Below are 19,463 nucleotides of genomic sequence, written 5' to 3'. Positions count from 1 at the left end.
CAGAAAATATCCATGACGCTTCCTCTCTCCATTGCAGCTCTGAGGCGCCAGAAACTCTTAGCATCTTGTCAAAGAATAAACAGTTATTTTGCCTCTCGGGCATCTTACAGAACTTACTGTCTCAGAAGTCGCTTTTAGGATGATACATGGAACATAAAATAATAAACATAAAACAAACACGCGGTTCTTAGTTTTAAGTGGAAGGGTTACAGGTGGCGCCGTTTCGGAGCCAGAAGTCCGCGTGATGCGGCAGCCAGCATAGTCATAAATTATGGAAGAGCATGTGGAAATGGCGTGTGAGAAGGCCAATTTGCTTGCTCAAAAATTTAAAAATGTATGTTGGATTCCCCGGGGCGGACTGGTTCAGTAGTCTTGTAGGGGAGAGGAGACAGCTAAGTAGGAGAGCCCACGCCCAGGCCACTTTGCAGGACACCTGGCGGGGCCACCATGGTGGATGCCGATGAGGAAGCAACGTGTCTGCAGAAAAGACGCCCAGGGAGGTACGTGCCTCGGAGACCTCGTGGGCTCTGGGAAAGGCGTGGAGAGACCATTGCCCGATGCTATCAAGGTGCTGAGACCCCTGTCTGGTGAAGCTGCCTGCTCTGGGCCCTGGGGGAGCCATGGAGGGGAGCGGTGAAGACCTGGCTGGCGGTGTAGTCTAGTCTACACCTTCTTGGAATGAACCTGGGCCGGGCTGAGAGTGGACAGCCGCAGAACCTCTCGGCGTCGCAGAGTGGAGCGCTGGGGATGCCTCCCTCTAGGGCTTCTCTGAGATAGAAAGGAGGTGATCTGTGTAAGAGCTCAGCCCCAGGCCTCCCTGAAGCTGCTTCTTCCAGAATAAACCCCGTGCTTGCTCAGCGTCCCCGAGCCGGGCTCCGCACCTACAACCGGCCAACCCTTGAGAAACCAGCGTTCCCACAGCAGACGGTCTTCCGCCTTGAGAGGTCCTCCGGTCAATGTCCCCCTTCCCACTCCTTTTCCTGGGGCTCTGGACTTCTCTCTCACCGCTGATTCTTTCCCCACAATTGATCAGCTTTCGACAGATCAAAGCTCTGTTTATCCTAGAGCAACAGAGATGCAGCAGCAAGTCTCGTTAGACTTACTTTAAAATACATATACATATGATAGGTATACGTTATATATATTTTTATATCTATCTGTATCTGTATCTATACCTATATCTATATCTATCTATACATGGTGCTCACTTTCGCAGCACACAGGCTAAAATTGGAACGACACGGGGAAGGTTAGCGTGGCCCCTGTGTGAGGACAGAGGATGGCACGCATATTTGTGAAGTGTTCCATATTTAGAAACATATAAATACATAATATATATGGTTGCCCACTTCTTATTTTATACGTAGGGGCTTTTTAAAATGAGTAGACTTTTTTTTTTTTTTAATTTTTTTTTTTTCAACGTTTTTTTATTTATTTTTGGGACAGAGAGAGACAGAGCATGAACGGGGGACGGGCAGAGAGAGAGGGAGTAGACCTTTTTTTTTTTAGAGCGGTTTCAGGTTTACAGAAAAGTAGAGTGGGAAGTACAGAGCGCCTGTCTGCCCTTCATGCCCTCCCCACCCCACCCAGCTTCCTCTCTTATTAACATCGTGCGTGGGTGCTGAGTTTATGACAGGGGATGAGCCAATATGATACGTCATTATCAACGAAGCCGCTAGTCACCTTAGGCCTCACTTTCGGTGTTGCACCTTCTATGGGTTTGGACAAATGTGTAGTGACACGTATCCACCGTTACAGTAGCATACGGAGTGTTTTCACTGCCCTGAAATTCCCCAGTGCTCCCCATCTCCATCCATCCCTCCTTCCTGAGCCCTCGGCAACCTCTGATCCTTTTGCGATCTCCATACTCTGCCTTTTCCAGAACGTCGTATAGTTGGGATTACACAGTGGAGAGCCTGTTCAGATTGGCTCCTCTCACTTAGCAACGGCCACTGAAGATTCCTCCATACTCCATGCTTTTTTAGTGCTGAGTAATATTCCATCGTCTGCATGGACCACAGTCTGTTTATCCAATCACCTAGTGAAGGCCATCTTGGTTGCTTCGATGTTTGAGGACTATGATTAAGCTGCTATAGACATCGGTGTGCAGGTTTTGGGGTGGTCATAAATTTTCAACTCTTTTGCATAAATGCCAAGGAACATGATTGCTGGTTTGCACAGTAAGAGGATGTTTAGTTTTGTAAGAAACCACCAAAGGAATGAAGAATTCTTTGCCACCTGTACGTCTTCTCTGGAGAAAACGGGTCTGTTCAAAACTTTGCCTGTTTTTAACCTTTGAAATTCGATTTTAGCAAGGTCCCAGGAAATAAAGTTAATATATAAAAATCAATTATATTTCTGTATCCTGGCGATGAATAGTTGGAAATCAATATTTTAAAAACCATATCATTTATAATATCACCAAAACAGACGAAGTGCTTAGGTATTCATCTAAAATCTGTGCACTATATGTTTCCTCAAAACTATAAAACACTGATGAAGGAAATCAAGGGAGGTCTAACTGAATGAAAAGACAGACTGAGTTTATGGATTGAAAGATGGAGTATTAAGGGGATAATTCTTTCCAAATGTATCTGTAAACTCTGCACAAGACTGATCAAAAGACTAGCAGAACTTTTCATACGTATCGACAAGCTGTGCCAAAATTTACATGGGGAGGCAAACCAGCTTTTGGTTCTCTTGGCTCTGTTTTGCTCTTTTGAACTTTATTGATATATCTTTATCATTTCCTTCTTTCTGTTTGAGTTTAATTTCCCAGGTTCTTAAGAAACCGAAGGGAGAGAAGCCTAAAGTATTAATCTGAGATCTTTTGAAAGCAAAGACTTCCCACTGCCTGTTTGGGGTGATGCACCCTCCTTATTCAAGCACAGAAGTAACAGCAGTAGCCTTTCGAGAACCCACCGCAGGTCAACAGCGGTGCCGATTACTTTCAACGTTCCTTTTCCCCAAAACTTTTAAGTGTCTGCTCTCCGCGACATTTCAGCAATACTGGTTAGCGTATGTATTTTTCATGACCGTGCTGACACGGCCGAGGCTTCTATGCAATCTGGCCACGTCTACCCGGGTAGAGAGACTGAGATTAGAACCTAATTGTAACTCGTGGTGTACTTTTCCAGTCAGTGCATGGGTCTGTCCCACAGTCTTTGTGCCAGCCCTGTGCTCGGTCCCTGGGGTCACATGGCGAAGGACAGCGACGTGATCCCTACCCTCAGAAACTTCCCGGCAAGTTCAGGAGCGGGGGCAAAACATACGAGTACGCGAACAGTGATTTGAGCAGCAGCATCCAGAAAATGATCCTGCAAGGTTAATACAGTTCTCTGCTTCCTAGGTTTACTTTGATGTTCTGGATCGCCTATCAGGAAGAGTCATGGACAGTTCCCTGATTTTCAACATTAGGATCAGTGATGTGAACGATCACGCACCCCAGTTCCCTCAGAAGGAATTTAACATCAGCGTGAAGGAGAACCACGCTGCAGGTGTGTGCAGTGGGGTGTCCTCTCTGCTCTGCTCCATAAAGGTTTTTCCCGCTTTGATTCTGAGGGGGTGCTTGATCCTCAGGGAGACGGTTTACTGTTCACATCCTGAAGGTTGCCCTGGGTTCCAGCGAAATGCTTGGAGGTTTGTAAGCCTCATTTTGAATTGGCAATAAAATGATATGGAAATCGTGTCTGTCGGAAAAGCCGATAGGTAAAGACCAGTCTAAAATAAGCCAGGGGCGCCTGGGTGGCTCAGTCGGTTAAGCGGCCGACTTCCGCTCAGGTCACGATCTCACGGTCCATGATTTCGAGCCTCGCGTCGGGCTCTGTGCCGACAGCTCAGAGCCTGGAGCCTGCTTCGGATTCTGTGTCTCCCTCTCTCTCTGACCCTCCCCTGCTCATGCTCTCTCTCTCTGTCTCAAAAATGAATAAACGTTAAAAATATTAAAAATAAAATAAAATAAGCCAAATGCAACGAGGGAGAATGCCGAGCTGAACGGCGGGCTCCCGGATAGTCTCTGTATTTTCTCGCCTGTAAAATGGCAATGAGATGCCATCCAAAGTTTCTGAGCTACAGATTCTGTGAGTCTTTAACTCCAAACCACTCATACTAGAGTGTGCATCTATTTTAATAACAGAAAAGCATGATTTACTGCACAAAATAGTCTTTAGAGAACTCAGAAAATTCCAAGAAATTAAGACTGAAATAGAAAGCATATTTACTACTTCTAGAGATAAGTATCATTAATGTTTTCGTTTGTATTCTTTTCAGTATTTTTCTTTGCATTTTACATATGTGTGCATGTAAACACACTGTATGTTATATTTACCTATGTGTATATATTCCCGGATTTTTACATATAAGCACAAATGCAAATATGTATATATACATACATTTTTCATCTTTATCATAGTGCAAAATGTAAATGGGTGTATATTAAATATTTACAAATGTACGGGTGTATTTTTTTTACATGGGTAGATTTATGAATTTTCTCTTCTAAAAGTGCAATTCTGCTGTTTGTAAACTAACTGTTCTCCTACAGCATATCCTATTGTGTAATACTTTATTTCATGGATGTGTTTTTCCAGTAACTAACCTCCTATTGTTAGACATGTATGTTTTGTCCCCACTTCATGTTATTTTCACAAAATACGCTTCCGTGGATGTTTTTGAGCTAAATCTGCATCCCATTCAAGCGTCGTTTCCTTGGCATAAATGCAGAGAACGACGGCACACGACATTTAAGTATTCTTCTCCAGTCACCTCCCAGCACATCCCAGGGGGCCTGGCTGCTGTCCGTCTTGGATTACTAAGTGCTTGCTTGTGTCGATAGGTTTCCTGTCCACGTGTCCCTTCCTTTTGTCTACTTCCTGTTGGCGTGCCTGTCGTTTTTCTCCTTGATTTTAACCTTCTTATTCTATATGAAGGATGTTTATGTCTGCCCTATATACGTTTTCCTGGCTTATCATTTCTCTTTAAGTTTTGTCTGCGGTTTTTTTTGTTTTTGCCACACATTTAGAAATCTGTCTGATCTATCAACTCAGGCCTTCCTGTCTCCTGCGCTTGCAATCGTGATGAGAAAGTTCTTATGACTATTTAAATATTCCTCTTTATTTTTTATAGTATGTCTGTAGTTTGATTTTATAAATATTTAATCCATTCTGGTGTATGCCTCCATGCCATTTAGCAAAAGGATCGTCATTCTACTGGGTCGATAGGCTGCCTTTGGTCAATAGTAACCGTTAAAACAATTCTTTCCAGGTCAACCTATTTTCCGGATGTTAACAGTTGATTTGGATCAAGAAAATACTCCAAATTCTGAAGTCCTTTATTTCCTTATTTCTCAAACGCCAATACTGAAAGAAAGTGGCTTCCATATCGACCGTATCAGTGGAGAAATACAACTCTCAGGATGCTTAGATTATGAGGTTATGTGGATTTTATTATTTTAAAAAAATGAAATGTGTTCTCTATCTCTGAGCCCCAGACTTAGGATTTATGTTTGCAGCAGAAAACCCTCTGTGTCTAGGCTTGCTATTGAGATCGTTAGAATGGATTATTTTTTTTTCTAATTTTTTTTTTTTTACTTTTATTTATTTTTGAGAGACAGAGAGAGACAGAGCGTGAGCAGGGGAAGGGCAAAGAGAGAGGGAGACACAGAATCGGAAGCAGGCTCCAGGCTCCAAGCGGTCAGCACAGAGCTCGACGTGGGGCTTGAACTCACGAACCGTGAGATCATGACCTGAGCCGAAGTCGGATGCTTCACCGACTGAGCCACCCAAACGCCCCTATGGTGGATTGTTTTTTTAACGCTTCCCTTTGCTTCATTTGAAGGGCTTGACTGTTCATTTCCTCCCCACACAGACGGCTCCTCGGTTTACACTGGTAGTCAGTGCGAGGGATTTTGGAGAACCACCACTGTCATCCACGGCCACGGTTCACATCAACGTGGAAGAAGGCAACAACCACATGCCCACGTTTACCCAGGAGAACGTAAGGCACCCAGGCTTGCCCCGAATGCCCAGTCCGTACAGAAACAGCCTCAAGTGCTAGGCTCAGTGTTGCTGAGGGGATTGGCCATACCCCCAAAGATACATGTCATTCTCCAAAATAACTTAAACCAGAAAGAACACGCCAGCCATGCTGATACAGAATCCCTCAATAATAGACTGGGGAGCTCACTTTTATTTTTTATTTTTTATGTTTTTTTTTACTATTTTGGGCTAGATCCTGTGCTCAGAACTTTTACATGCATGCTTTCATTTTCAATTGCTGGGACTAGCACGCGATTCCCATTTGACAGATGAGGACACTGAGGCACAGAGAAGATAGAGAATCCGTGCTCACTGTCCACGAGATTTCTCAGTTCCACACTGTGGACGTGGGATGGCAAATTCGTTGTTGTAGGCTCAGGGGAGGCCGCCCAGTGCACTGCCCAATGCTTAGTAGCATCTCCGACCGCTACCCACTAGATGCCAATGGACCTCCCAGTTGTGACACCCAAACATGTCTGCAGACATTGCCCAATATTCCCCGGGCAGGGGGGGCAAGTTCGTGAGAATCTAGACCTGAGCGTTTAACCAACATCCAGAGCTCTAGAATAGGGAAGATGAGCAGGTGGGTTCTGGCTTTGCCTTTCTCAGCTCATCTGATTTATAGACTGACATGGGATTTCACATGCTACACATCCCCACGCTTGAAGAAAGCACTGGAACCCACTGTTCCAGACCATTTGGAAATGCCACGCCATTTGAGATCTGCAAGATTGCTAAAAACACTCAGGATCTGTCCCCTATTTTGTATTTTGTGCTCTTCTATATGAATTTTTCTGAGAAAAATATCCACTTTACTTCTTTCTCCTGACCCCTCTCAGTGAGAACTTTCTGGAAGACCTAGAGAGATCCCCAACCCAGCACCCCTCCCTCCCACCCCCCAACCCAACACACCCACCCACACCCACACCCACACACACACACACACACACACACTCTCTTAATCATCAGCTCCCTGGGGATGGAGTTTTGCCAATCCCGTTCACAGCACCTAAGATAGAATCTGGCACATCATAACCTTTGTTGAATAAATAAATGCTACAAACAATTATTTGAGAAAGTATTATTAAAAAAATTTTTTTTTAATTGTCTAGAGAAGAGGAGCCCGGCCTGCTCAGTCAGTAGAACGTAAGACTCTTGATCTTGGGGTTGTACGTTCAAGCCCCATGTTGGGTGTAGAGATTACTTAAAAATAAAATCTTTGAAAGGAAATAGAATAGACCAAAGCTGAAATGTTTTCAGATGAAAACACCTCAGCAAACAGTATAGAATAACTGAAAAAAAATACTTACTATGTTTCAACCTTATTTCAAAATCTTTCTCTGGTTTAGTAAAAAGCTCTGCTCTGGAGTAAGGGTGGGGAAAATACACCCAGTTTCGATATACTTGTTAAAGAGAAATTATCTTGTCACCTGAGTATTGAATAACAAGTTCGAGATCTACATGTGTTAGAAAAATGATTGCCTTAATCTAAGTAACCGTAAGAGTTCCATCTTAGGAGAAGAGCTAGGATTTTTTTTTTTAGCAGCACAAACTAGGATGTGTATTACTATTTTAAATATTCTTAGAAAAATAGTGCATTGAGTTGGATTTAAGAGTACTTTCAAAGTCATTCAGCTGTCAGGGCGCCTGGGTGGTTCAGTCGGTTGGGCGTCCGACTTTGGCTCAGATCATGATCTCACCGTTGGTGGGTTCGAGCCCTGCGTCGGGCTCTGTGCTGACTTGGAGCCTGGAGCCCGCTTCGGATTCTGTGTCTCCCTCTCTCTGTGCCCCTCCCCACCAGCACTCTGTCTCTCTCTCTCTCTCAAAAATAAATAAATAAAAAAATTAAAAAAAAAAGCCATTCAGCTGTAGACACAAGTCACGGGGGAAAGGGACAGAGGAAGGACCTGGGTGTGCTGGGTCAGGCAGAGTTTCAAATCACTTGAGGTTAAGTTCAATAGCAAGAGAAATAAATACCCGTGTTAGATCAAACTCAACGCACTATTTTCCTAAGAATCCTTAATATCCATGTTGTTGTGCATTTCTTTCCTTGCTTTCTTTTTCTTGCTTTTGTCTCCGTGACACGGAAATGACGATGGCCGCTCCCAGTATAAGATTCAGATTTCTGAAGGCCGCGCCAGCTGGGGCGTGTTGCGTCTCGTGGTCCAAGATGCTGACTTACCATTTACCTCAGCTTGGAGGGTCAAGTTTAACATATCGCAAGGCGACGAAGAAGGACGTTTTGACATTCTGACTGACCCCGAGACCAATGAAGGGATTTTAAATGTTATCGAGGTAAAGCCATCAGGGGATGTGCACCTACCAGTGGCCGCGGGAGTCCCGATAGCGAGATGCCTGTCGTGTGCCGAGCACATGAGGTGTGGCATGTCGTGTGTCCCCGTGGCACCCAGTGAGGAGGGCAGGCTGTGTCATGACCCCCTGCTGCCGTGGGCCCTCGGCCCTTTGGACTTCGTGGCTCCTCTCACCAAAATATTATCAATACTACAAGTTAGTTTTTTGAGATGGTGTTAAGTACGTCAACATTTAATTTTCTTATTGTTTGAGACAAAATTTAATAGATCTATATGGGCCCTAAAACTTTTTTTTTTTTTTCTGATATGCTAAAAATATTTAAAACATTTTCTCTAATCCTGGGAGTCTGTTTTTTTTTTTTTTTTTTCTTCTGAGTTGAAAAGACATTAGAACATTTGCACGGACCCCTGAAAGTATCGTGGGCCCCTGGCACTTTGCTGCTGTGCCTAATGAGGAGCTGGCCCTGCAGGAAAGTGTATTATCTTCTCATTTGACTGATGAGGAAACCAAAGCCCAGAGAGGTCGGGTTGTTTTCACAAAGTCTCACAGCTGGAGTAGGGGTTCCGACTGAGGCAGTCTGACTTTATTGCTTTTAGTCTTACTCTCACCTAGAGCCTGGAGTGACCAGTGCCTCTGGGTCCGGGCTGGTGAGTCAGCCTGGGGGTCAGGTTCACAGACAGCCCTGAGTCGGTAGGTCTGGGGTGGGGCCTGAGCTTCTGTCTATCGGAGGCACAAGCTCCCGGGTGATGCCCCTGGGACCCTCCCACGCTGTGAATAGCAAGGCTCTGGGGGACTCTATCTCAGACGCCTGGGATTGAATATTTCAAATACTCCTGGCTTTTCAATCCTTTTAAGGCAGTGAGTGCCCTGAGTAACAGCGATCATTAGTATCTGTATTTCCTTAAGCTCCCCCCCCCGCCTTTTTATAGCAGAGTCGCCACATTAATGTTTCATTAGGTTATGGTTTTTGTTGCATTTTTCATTCCCCTCTGATGGATGGTGGCTCTTTTCAACCAGGAGAGGGGGAGGAAAAAAAAAAAAAGAACTCCATAAATGACTTGAAAATGAGCCGGCAACGGTCTTTTGATCACTACCAGAGGCACTGTGAATAATAAATGAAGCGCAAAAGCCACGCGCTCGGGGTGTGCGGGGTGTGCGTGTGCGTGACAGTGGGCACGGGGCTTTCTCCGGCCAGAGAAGCAGCAGCAGGTGCTAACGGGATCCTCTCTCTGGGACTTGCAGCCCTTGGATTATGAAACTCACCCCGTGTGGCGCCTTGTCATCACGGTGGAGAACGAGGAGACCCTCTTCTCCTGTGAGGGGGGCCGGCTTCGGGAGCCCAGGAAGGCAGCGGCGAGCGCCACTGTGAGTGTGCAGGTGACCGACGTCAACGACCCCCCGGCCTTTCACCCCAGGAGCTTGGTCGTCAGTGAAGTCGATGGCGCCGGGCCTGGAATTCAATTGGGAATATTTAACGCTACAGATCCGGACAGAGCCGCCGGCCGGATAAGGTGAGAAGAGAGGGCCCGGAAGAGTGGTCGTTTAAAGAGAATTAGTCACACCGAGGGCGCTGCCGTTGGGCGGCTGGTGAGGTGGACTCAAGACACCAGGAGGCCCGCTGGCCCGGGTTCAATGCCACCTTCCTTCCATAGCTTTCTCTGCGCCCCCCTCCCCAGGTGGGGTTCACCTGCTCATTTTCCTTTGCACTTAGCATACGTCGCTTCTATACGGGTTTTCTTGTATTAAAATAATTTGTTGGGCATTTCGATCTCCCTTTTTACTAAAGGTTGTAAACTGGCAACAGAAGGGGTTGTTTTTTTAAATTGTGGTAAAATATATCTAACACAAAGTTTACCATTTTAACCATTTTTTTGTTCGGTTATTATTTATTTATTGAGAGAGAGAGAGAGGTGGGGAGGGGCAGAGAGAGAGGGAGAGAGAATTCCAAGCAGCGCGGAGCCCCATGCAGGGCTCAATCCCACAAATTGTGAGATCGTGACCTGAGCTGAAACCAAGAGTCAGAACCTTAACCAACTGAGCCACCCAGGAGGCCTCTTTTTTTCTTTTTAAAGTTTATGTATTTAATTTTGAGAGAGAGAGAGAGAGAGAGGGATTCCTAAGCAGGCTCCACACTGTCAGCATAAGTATGACTTGGGGCTCAAACTCATGAACTGTGAGCTCGTGACCTGAGCCAAAATCAGGGGAGTTAGATGCTTAACCGACTGAGCCACCTAGGTGTCCCCCATTTTAACCATTTTTAAGTTCAGTGACATTAAATACATTCACACTGTTGTGCAACTGTCCCCGCTGTCCATCCCCAGAACGTGTTGATCTTATAAAACTGAGACTCTGTCCCCATGAAACAAGAACCTCCCTCCCCCCGTCTCTGCCCCTCTCCCAGACACTGGCGACCAGCACGCTACTTTCCATCTCTACGGGTTTGACTGTTCTAGGAACCTCACAGAAGTGGAATCATCCAGTGTTTGTCTTCTGGCAGCTTATCTCGCTGACCATACTGTCCTCCAGGTGCGTCCACACGGTAGCATGTTGCAGACCTTCCTTCCTTTTCAAGGCCGAGTAATATTCCCTTGTCTGCATAGACTACACTGTGCTCATCCATTCATCTGTGGGTGTGCACTTGAGTTGCTCAGTGTTTTGCTTTTACAAATAAAGTTGCCAGAATCCCTAGGAAGATGGCGGAGTCAGAAGTAGCAGGAATCTGCCTCCCCACCGACAAGGGCGCTAGAAGAATCTGTCTCATGTACCTGTTTTGGAACCCTGGATTCTGTTGAAGGGCTGCAACTCCCAGGGAAAGGCTTGGGTGGTAAACCGAGGTTAATTTTGGTCAATTATAGCTCTTAGCACGTGTTCCTGGAACAGCCAAGTGTGCAGCTTGCAGGAGCCAGAGTGGGCACAAAAACCTCTGGCCTCCAAGTGTCAGGGATCCGTGCTTTGCTCACTGATTGCTGCTTTCAGTCCCAGAGGTACAGACAAAGAGGCAGGTGGCCATTGTTTCTGGTCCCCCACCCTCATTGCTACAAATCCCTTCCCTCCTTCAGGGGATTTGAAGGTCCGATGCCTTTATTTCCCCCTCTTCATTTTTTGCTTTTTCCTGTTTCAGAAGCCAGACATTAAAGGCCAGGATAGTCAACATGAAGCACAGATAGGAGGAAAGTTAGAAAGGGACCACGCACACCCAAGGAAAGGCTCAGGGAAAAGGCGTGAGAGGGCCTGAGGTTGAGAGGCTGGGCCTCAGCACAGAGACAGCCTATGACATCAGACAAACAAACGAAAATAAAATAAAATAAAAACAATAAGGAAAATCAGAAAACTCTGGGAAGGGGCAGAATTTGATTTCCAGAATCATCACATTATTAGATGCAAATGTCCGGTGCTCGAGGAAAAAAAAAAATCACAAGGCACATAAACAGGAAACTAAGGCCCATTCAAAGGGAAGAAAATAGATCAACAGAAACTGTTCCCGAAAAATACCTGATGGCAGATGGGTTGGCCAAAGACTTCAAAACCGCTATCTTAAAAACGCTCCAAGAGATAAGGAAGCTGTGGAGGAAGTCCAAAGACGTGTAACAAGGACACAGAAAACATAACAGGAAACGAGAAAGGTGATGAGGGACTTACTGTAAGAATTACTTTACACATGTACAGATTCTACTCTTTAATCAGAAGACAGAGATCGACAGCATGTATAAAAACATATGGTCCAGGGGCGCCTGGGTGGCTCAGTCGGTTGAATCAAGAGTCGGACTCTTGATTTTGGCTCAGGTCATGATCCCAGAGTTGTGGGATCAAGCCCCAAGTTGGGCTCTGTGCTGACAGCATGGAGACTCCTTGGGATGCTCTCTCTCACTCTCTCTCTGCCCCTCCCCCACTTGCACATGCTATCATGCTCATGCACTCTCTCTCTCTCTCTCAAAATAAATAAATCACTTAAAAAAAAAAAACATGTGGTCCCACTAGATGCCGTCTATAGGAAACTCACATGAAGATCCAAATACACAAACAGGTCACCTGATACCATACACAAAAATTAACTCAAAGTGGATCAGGACCTAAATGTAAGACCAAAATCAATAAACGCTCTTAGAGGAAGCATAGGAGAAAAGCTTCATGACCTTGATTTGGGAATGATTTTTTGGATGTGACACCAAAAACACAGATAACAAAGGAAAAAAAGAGTCAGATTGGACTTCATGAAAATCAGAACATCCTGTGCATTAAAAGACACCATTCATGGAGTAAAAAACTGACCACAGGATGGGAGAAAGTCCTTGCAAGTCCTGTATCTGATAAGGGATTAATATCCAGAATATACAGAGAACTCCTATAACTCAGCAACAGAAAACCAAGAACAAGCAAGTCCCAAAGTGGACAGGACTTGAATAGACATTTCTCCAAAAAAGATCTACAAATGGCCAGTCGGCACGTGAAGAGATACGCAACATCGCCAATCATGTGAGAAATGCGATTCAAAACCACAATGAGACCCCACCCCACGCCCATTAGGATGACTTCTATCAAAAAGCCAGAAAACAAGTGTTGGCAAAGATGTGGAGAAATTGGGACCTTTGTGCACAGTTGGTGACAATAGAAGTCGGTGCAGCCACTGCACAAAACAGGATGGTGGTTCTCCAAAAAATTCAAAGTAGACACCATGTGACCCATAATTCCACTTCTGGCTATATGCTCCCAGAATTCAAAGCAGGACCTCGAAAAGATATTTGTACACCCACACTCAAAGCTCCATTATTCACTATAGCTAAAATGCCAAGGAAGCCCAAGTGCTCACTGACGGGTCAGTGGAGAAGCAAAACGGGGTATATATATATAATGGGATGTCATTCAGCCTTAAAAAGGAAGGAAATTCTGTAATATGCTACGACACGGATGAATGAATTTGTCGACCTTACGCTCTGTGAAATATGCCAGACACAAAAGGACAAATTCTATTTGAGCTCACTTACAATTTCCCACATTACTTGCGATAGAATCTGTGTCTGCCGTGATATATTTTGATTTGCCTTTTGATGTAACTTTTTACTTTTTAAAATCGTTGTGTGTTTCCTTCTACAAGGTATAAACTGGTTCGTGACCCGGCAAGTTGGGTCACAGTAGATGAACTCTCAGGAACAGTCACCACCAGGAAGCAAATTGACCGAGAATCTCCTTACGTAAATGATAGCTTTTACATAATCATTGCTCACGCTATTGACGATGGTAAGTGTTGACCCAAAATTAGGCGGGAAAGTGTGTTTCCTGGCTTCCTGAGGGAAAATAATTCTAGTGACAGTCTTTCAGCCCAACCTGGAAAACTGTAAATCTTTTTATCACTACGCAGCTACTGGAACCTATTTTTTTTTAATGTTTATTTATTTTTGAGAGAGAGACAGAGTGTAAGCAGGGGAGGGGAAGAGAGAGGGAGACACAGAACTGGAAGCAGGCTCCGGGCTCCGAGCTGTCCGCACAGAGCCTGATGCGGGGCTCCAACTCATGAACCGTGAGATCATGACCTGAGCTGAAGTCGGACGCTTAACCAACTGAGCCACCCAGGCGCACCCTCCTTTATTTTTTTTAATACTGGCAACTATTTTTGATGATAATGTTTGAAATGGCAGACTCGAGACAAATGCCATGGGAAGAGGGGCAGTATTCATTCAGAAGATGATTGAGCCGATGAGGAAGCCACCATTGGACCCAGTGTCTGTTCCATCTAGACATAAAGCAGCTTTTTAGCTCTTTCTCAAAGCCGGTGGTGGGTGATAAATACTTAGCACAGGGTCTCTGTACTGGGAATGGCTTATAAGCTCTGACAAGTGTGACCGTATGGGACAAATTTGTTGTAAACCTGGTCGGGCAGTTCTGTGAGCCTGTTCCAACACTACTGTCTCTGATCTCCCATGGCTGAACTTTTAAACCTGCTGAAACCAGGGCGCCTGGGTGGCTCAGTCGGTTGAGCGTCTGACTTCAGCTCAGGTCATGATCTCACACTCTGTGAGTTCGAGCCCCGTGTCAGGCTCTGTGCTGACAGCTCAGAGCCTGGAGCCTGCTCAGGATTCCGTGTCTCCCTCCCTCTCTGCCGCTCCCCTGATCATGCTCTCTCTCTGTCTCAAAAATAAATAAAAACATTAAAAAAATTTTTTTAAAAACCTGCAGAAACCAAAGTTGAATAAATCACAACTTTCAAGTAACTTTAGTTAATTGCCTTGAAGGAAATCTGTGAATTCAAACCCAGGTTTTAAGGGAAATGTAGGTGTATATCCCATTTGCACGATTAACGAGTAGAATGTTGGTTAGGTTAGGAAGATATTAAATCTGTGTTCCCAATCGTTTTTTTTTTTTAATTCATTTTGAGTGGGAGGGGGTGTGGAAAGAGAATCCCAAGCAGGCTCCACACTGTCAGTGCAGAGCCTCATGTGGGGCTCGATCCCACAAACCGTGAGATCATGGACTGAGCTGAGATCGGGAGACAGATGCTTAACTGACTGAGCCCCTCCCCCGCCCCCGGGCATCCCCCAATCAGTCTTAAGTGAGGAGAAAGAAAGGGGTCCATCTTCCAGGGATCTGAAGAAATGATGTAGTGGGGTCCAGAGTACCCATTATCTGGTGTCCCCTGGTGGCTGACACCCTATAAAACTGTAGTGACAACCAGGATTCTGATGTGGACTCAGCCAAGGTACAGACCATTTCCGTCACCACCTCACACCCGTTTCACTCCTGTCCCACCCCCTTCTTGATGCCTGGCATGATCGACACCCAGAAAAACGAATGATTCTATCCCACCTGGTTCTACAAATGATTTTGGGTGGCAAGCGTTTTGTTCACGTACCCTTCCCAGAGATTCCAAATTTTCCAAAAAGCAGGAAGACAGGTCAAACACCTACTGTAAAGCTTACGACGTTGAAAGGGAAATGGAGTCAGTCTTTCTGTGGATCGGCTCTCTTCCCCGGAGGGCGGCAGGGCTCATGTTCCAGGGATTTGTGCGAGTGGAAAAGGTTCTTTCATTAATGAGCAACCCTGTCTGGAATCCCTGTGTTCCAAGGCCTCCCGCCGCAGACCGGGACGGGGACCCTGATGCTTTTCCTGTCCGACATCAATGACAACGCCCCCGCTCTCCATCCGCATTCTCGATACATGGAGGTCTGTGAGTCTGCGGCGAACGAGACGCTCCTCCTGGAGGCGGAGGATGGCGATCTGGAGCCCTTCGCAGACCCGTTCACGTTTGAATTGGACAAGTTGTGGGGAAATGCAGAAGACACATGGAAATTGGGGGAAAATCGGGGTGAGTATTTGTTCTGGCCAAGGATAGAGGATTGAAGGCAACCTGACTCTCACAGACACAGGCAAAAAAGGAATTTATTGGCTTATGTAACTGAGAAAGATGCCAGGTAAGCCTTTGTTCCAGCAGAACTGGGTCTAGGTGCTCAAGGGACATCCCTGGACAATGTCTGTCCTTACTGTGGCTCTGCCTTTCTCCGGGTTTCTTCTTTTTATTTATTTATTTATTTATTTATTTATTTAACGTTTATTCATTTTAGAGACAGAGAGAGACAGAGCATGAATGGGGGAAGGTCAGAGAGAGAGGGAGACACAGAATCCGAAACAGGCTCCAGGCTCTGAGCTGTCGGCACAGAGCCCGATGCAGGGCTCGAACTCATGGACCGCGAGATCATGACCTGAGCCGAAGTCGGCCGCCCAACCGACTGAGCCACCCAGGCGCCCCTCCGGGTTTCTTCTTTTGCACGCAGGCTCTCCTCTGGGGTGGCAGGGTGGCTTCCGGGAGTCCCTAGGACCCATCCTAGCACCTGGCAAGAAGACGTATGTCACTGTGTGACCTGGGTCGCCTGCTGGGAGTTGGGAAGGGCAGATACGTGGACTGGCTGGTTCCGAGTCCACGCGGAACCATGCTGGGATCTGGGCTTTACGCCTCCTGACCCACCTGGGCTGAGGGTTCCGGAGGTGCGGCTCTCCCAAAGGAAAACGGGGGTGCTGTTAGCGGGAGGAACCACTGGCATCCATTGCCAACATTCTCCTTTGAGCTTCTAGCAGCGTATCTGCAGAATGTCGCCTGTCTTTTCGTTGCCACTGTGAGCTCATGTTTATGGTTCCCAGACCCAGAGTGTGTAGGGAAACACTGAACTTCTTCCCACAAGAACTCTGGCCTTTGCCCTTGGCTTCCGGGAGTTGCTCTCTAGGCCCTTGGGACGTCCTGCCTGAAAGGAGCGTTTCTGCTTACCTGGGGTCTTGTGCCAATCGGATAGGAACACTGGGATTTAGGGTGGACGCTATGGGTCCTGTGGGCGTCCGGCGGTCTCCAAAAGTGCTGGAGCCCGAGGTCAGCCGTACGGGTGGCCGGCCAGGTTTACATGACTGAGTCTTGAGAAAGATTCTGGACACAAGGCTCAGTGAGCTTTCCTGGTTGGCCTTGCTCCAAGAATGTTGTCACTTACCTATGCGGGAAGTGACGCTGTCCCGACAGATACAGAAAGTGACACCGTCCTGACTCCACGGATACTCCTCTGGACTCTGCCCTATGTGCTTCCTGCCCTGACTGATTTTAATCTCTATCTGCTTGCTGTGATAAACCATAACTATGAGCACACAGCCTTCAGTGAGTTCTATGGGTCCTTGGAGAAAATGTTCAAACCTGAGCCTGGCTGAGAAGCCGCGGACTTGTAGCAGGTGTCACAAGTGGGGGTGGTCTTGGTGACTGTTCCCTCTCCCTTCGAAGTTGGCTAACTTTTGTACAGAGCCTTGGCACATGGTAGGCACTTAGTAAATACCTGCTGAGCAGATAAGCAAATGAACGAGTGAATTGCATGCAAGGTCCGTTTCCTTTTGCAGGTCGGTCGGTTGAACTTTGGATGTTGAGAAGCCTCCCGCCTGGGAATTACTCTGTGCCACTTTTCATCAGAGACAAACAGGGACTTTCCCGGAAGCAGTCCGTCCACGTGAGGGTCTGTTCCTGCCCTGATGGAGTCACATGTGCGGAGCCGTCGGTCACAGGAGCTGGGCTCCTCGTGGGGGCCCTGGTCCCTCCCTTTGCAGCGTTCGTGGCTCTAGCAGGTCAGTGGTCTGCGGAACTGTCCTCGGGATGCGGCTCCTCTCCCCGGCCTGTCAGCCAGCAGTGTGGAGTCCTCCCTCCGGGGCGGGGAGCAGAAGATGGCAGAGATCAGTGGAATGCCTTGAGGATGACCCCTAGGCTCATCGGAGTCACGGACTCAGATCAGACTTTCCCGACCTGGTCGGACATGCTGCCTGTCCGGCGAGAGCAGCTTCTATTCAGCCGGCGGCTGTTGATAGCAACGGAGCCCGTAGATGAACGCTATGCTTTGCAGTAACGCCGGGGGCCACAGTGTACAGATATCTAGGCTCCTGGGCTGGGAGCGGGCTGACGAGGATGCTAGATTTTCAAATAAACGATACGATATTATCGATCGCATGGTATGAATCGATTCAACCAATAGTTATCTGGCACCTGCTCGGGCCCCACGCTGCACTAGTCCTACAGCTACGGAGACGATCGCGGCCCAGTTTGGCCGTGTCCACTCATGGCCGAGTTGCAAGTTATCAGAACCAGATCCCGTCAAAACCCCCGTCCAACTCATTGTCCTGCCTGGTCTCATTGTAGTGGCTCTGCTGTTCCTGCTGCGGTGCTATTGTGGCTCCGAAGCCACGGGGTACGGACGGTCTGTCCCACGTGACCAAGGCCAGCAGACGCTGATCATGTATAACGATGAGAGCCAAGCCATCTCGACCCAGGTAACGGGGCCTCACGCGTCGTGTTTCATGCTGGTGATGTCCGCAATTCACAGGCACACCTTCCCATTCATCGTGCCTTCTCTCATCTCTTCAAACTCACGCATGTTTGAGTGGAAAATGGGCAAAAAAAAAAAAAAAAAAAAATCCCATGAAAATTGTCCGGCTCAACTACATCGATTTCTTGCGTTAGGTTGGCAATTCTCAACTAGGGGCAATTCAGCACCCCCGGGGGACGTGTGGTGATGTCCGGAGACGATTCTGATGGTCGTAACCGGTTGGGCTGGGGAGACGTGTTTTTGGCTTCCAGGGGGTGGAGGGAGGCCAGGGCGGCTCCCGAATGTCCTCCAGTGCACAGGACAGGGAGGGGGCTGGCCGAGGTGCCAGCCGCGCTGAGGTGCAGAAGCCTTGCTCAGAGGCAGATGGTGTCTGCCGCGTGGAGCTTCTCTAGATGGAGAGTGTGTGAGGCTCACCCGTGAACCGCCTGGGGCAGGGGTGAGGCACAACCCGGCCCTCCGCCCTCTCCCGGCCGAGGCTGGGCACCGAGCTCACCAGCCTGGCAGGGACTTCTCATTCCCTTCGTCACAGCGAGCGCGCCATTCACCCTCACATCCTCACCTGTGCGCCAGGGATGGCAAAGTCCACCTTAGAGACCGGCTGTGGATCAAGCAAGACCTGCCCGTGGAAGCTTCTCACCCTCCCCAAGACACAGGCGATCGGCAGGTGACTGTTGGGTTTGCAAAGCTGCTGCCACCGCCGCTGACCTTGCTGGGTGTCGTCACAGCAGCCCTGGGCTGGGGTCGGCCGGGCAGCGCAAGGAAGGCGCTGCGAGCTCTCCTGCCTGACTTCACCTGGAACTAAGGGTGGTTGATCTAAAAACCGAAAGCCAAGAAACGTGCGGAGGGAGCACCACCCTTCCTGCGCGGGGGACACGGGACGCCCCATCTTGCTCTCGTCTCGGATCTCCACCCACAACTTTCTCCTGGGAGAACAAGAGACTTGTCGCGCCAAGTGAGACATTTTTGGGAAAAGACAGTCCAATTCACTTTGGCCACGTGCTTGAGTAAACAGGGAGATGTTCTCAGAAGTGATGGGTGGTTGGAGAAGCTGGCGGTGAGCCAGACCCCTCGGCTTCTTCTCACATTTTCTCTTCCTTCCGGGCGTGAGGGAAAGGGAAGCGACCGCCTTGGGCCATGGTGTGGGTGCACCTGCCTGTGCGCCCACAAAGGACTGCTCTGAGCCCTCCCGGGGTGGGGTCGAGAAGGCAGGAGGTGTGGTACAAACTCTCCAGTACATACAGCACGGCCCAACCCCGGGGACCCCGAGAGCGTCGCCGCGAGC

The 19,463-nt window shown here is 47.7% G+C and overlaps 1 protein-coding gene, 1 long non-coding RNA gene and 1 pseudogene across 2 annotated transcripts in view; 2 read left to right on the top strand and 1 right to left on the bottom strand.

Annotated features, from left to right (window-relative positions):
- CDH26 (cadherin 26) overlaps positions 1–19,463 on the top strand; it is a 42,262-nt gene that overhangs the window by 13,247 nt on the left and 9,552 nt on the right. Inside the window, exons 5-13 of the mRNA XM_019426380.2 lie at positions 3,350–3,497; positions 5,263–5,429; positions 5,866–5,994; positions 8,145–8,330; positions 9,591–9,859; positions 13,441–13,583; positions 15,406–15,645; positions 17,208–17,429; positions 17,995–18,125. Coding sequence (XP_019281925.2) covers positions 3,350–3,497; positions 5,263–5,429; positions 5,866–5,994; positions 8,145–8,330; positions 9,591–9,859; positions 13,441–13,583; positions 15,406–15,645; positions 17,208–17,429; positions 17,995–18,125 — 1,635 coding nt within the window. The remainder of the gene's footprint in view (positions 1–3,349; positions 3,498–5,262; positions 5,430–5,865; positions 5,995–8,144; positions 8,331–9,590; positions 9,860–13,440; positions 13,584–15,405; positions 15,646–17,207; positions 17,430–17,994; positions 18,126–19,463) is intronic.
- LOC128773553 (U6 spliceosomal RNA) lies at positions 1,201–1,314 on the top strand (annotated as a pseudogene).
- LOC128773440 (uncharacterized) lies at positions 15,702–16,181 on the bottom strand. Its single transcript, XR_008417674.1, has 2 exons — positions 16,076–16,181; positions 15,702–15,826 (listed from the first exon to the last, which is right to left on the bottom strand). It is a non-coding gene; the product is annotated as an uncharacterized LOC128773440 (long non-coding RNA).

The sequence above is a fragment of the Panthera pardus genome, unplaced genomic scaffold, assembly GCF_024362965.1.
Source record: "Panthera pardus isolate Hobbes unplaced genomic scaffold, ASM2436296v1 HiC_scaffold_25, whole genome shotgun sequence".
Classification (NCBI taxonomy): Eukaryota; Metazoa; Chordata; class Mammalia; order Carnivora; family Felidae; genus Panthera; species Panthera pardus.
This window is presented reverse-complemented; position numbering and strand designations above follow the sequence as displayed.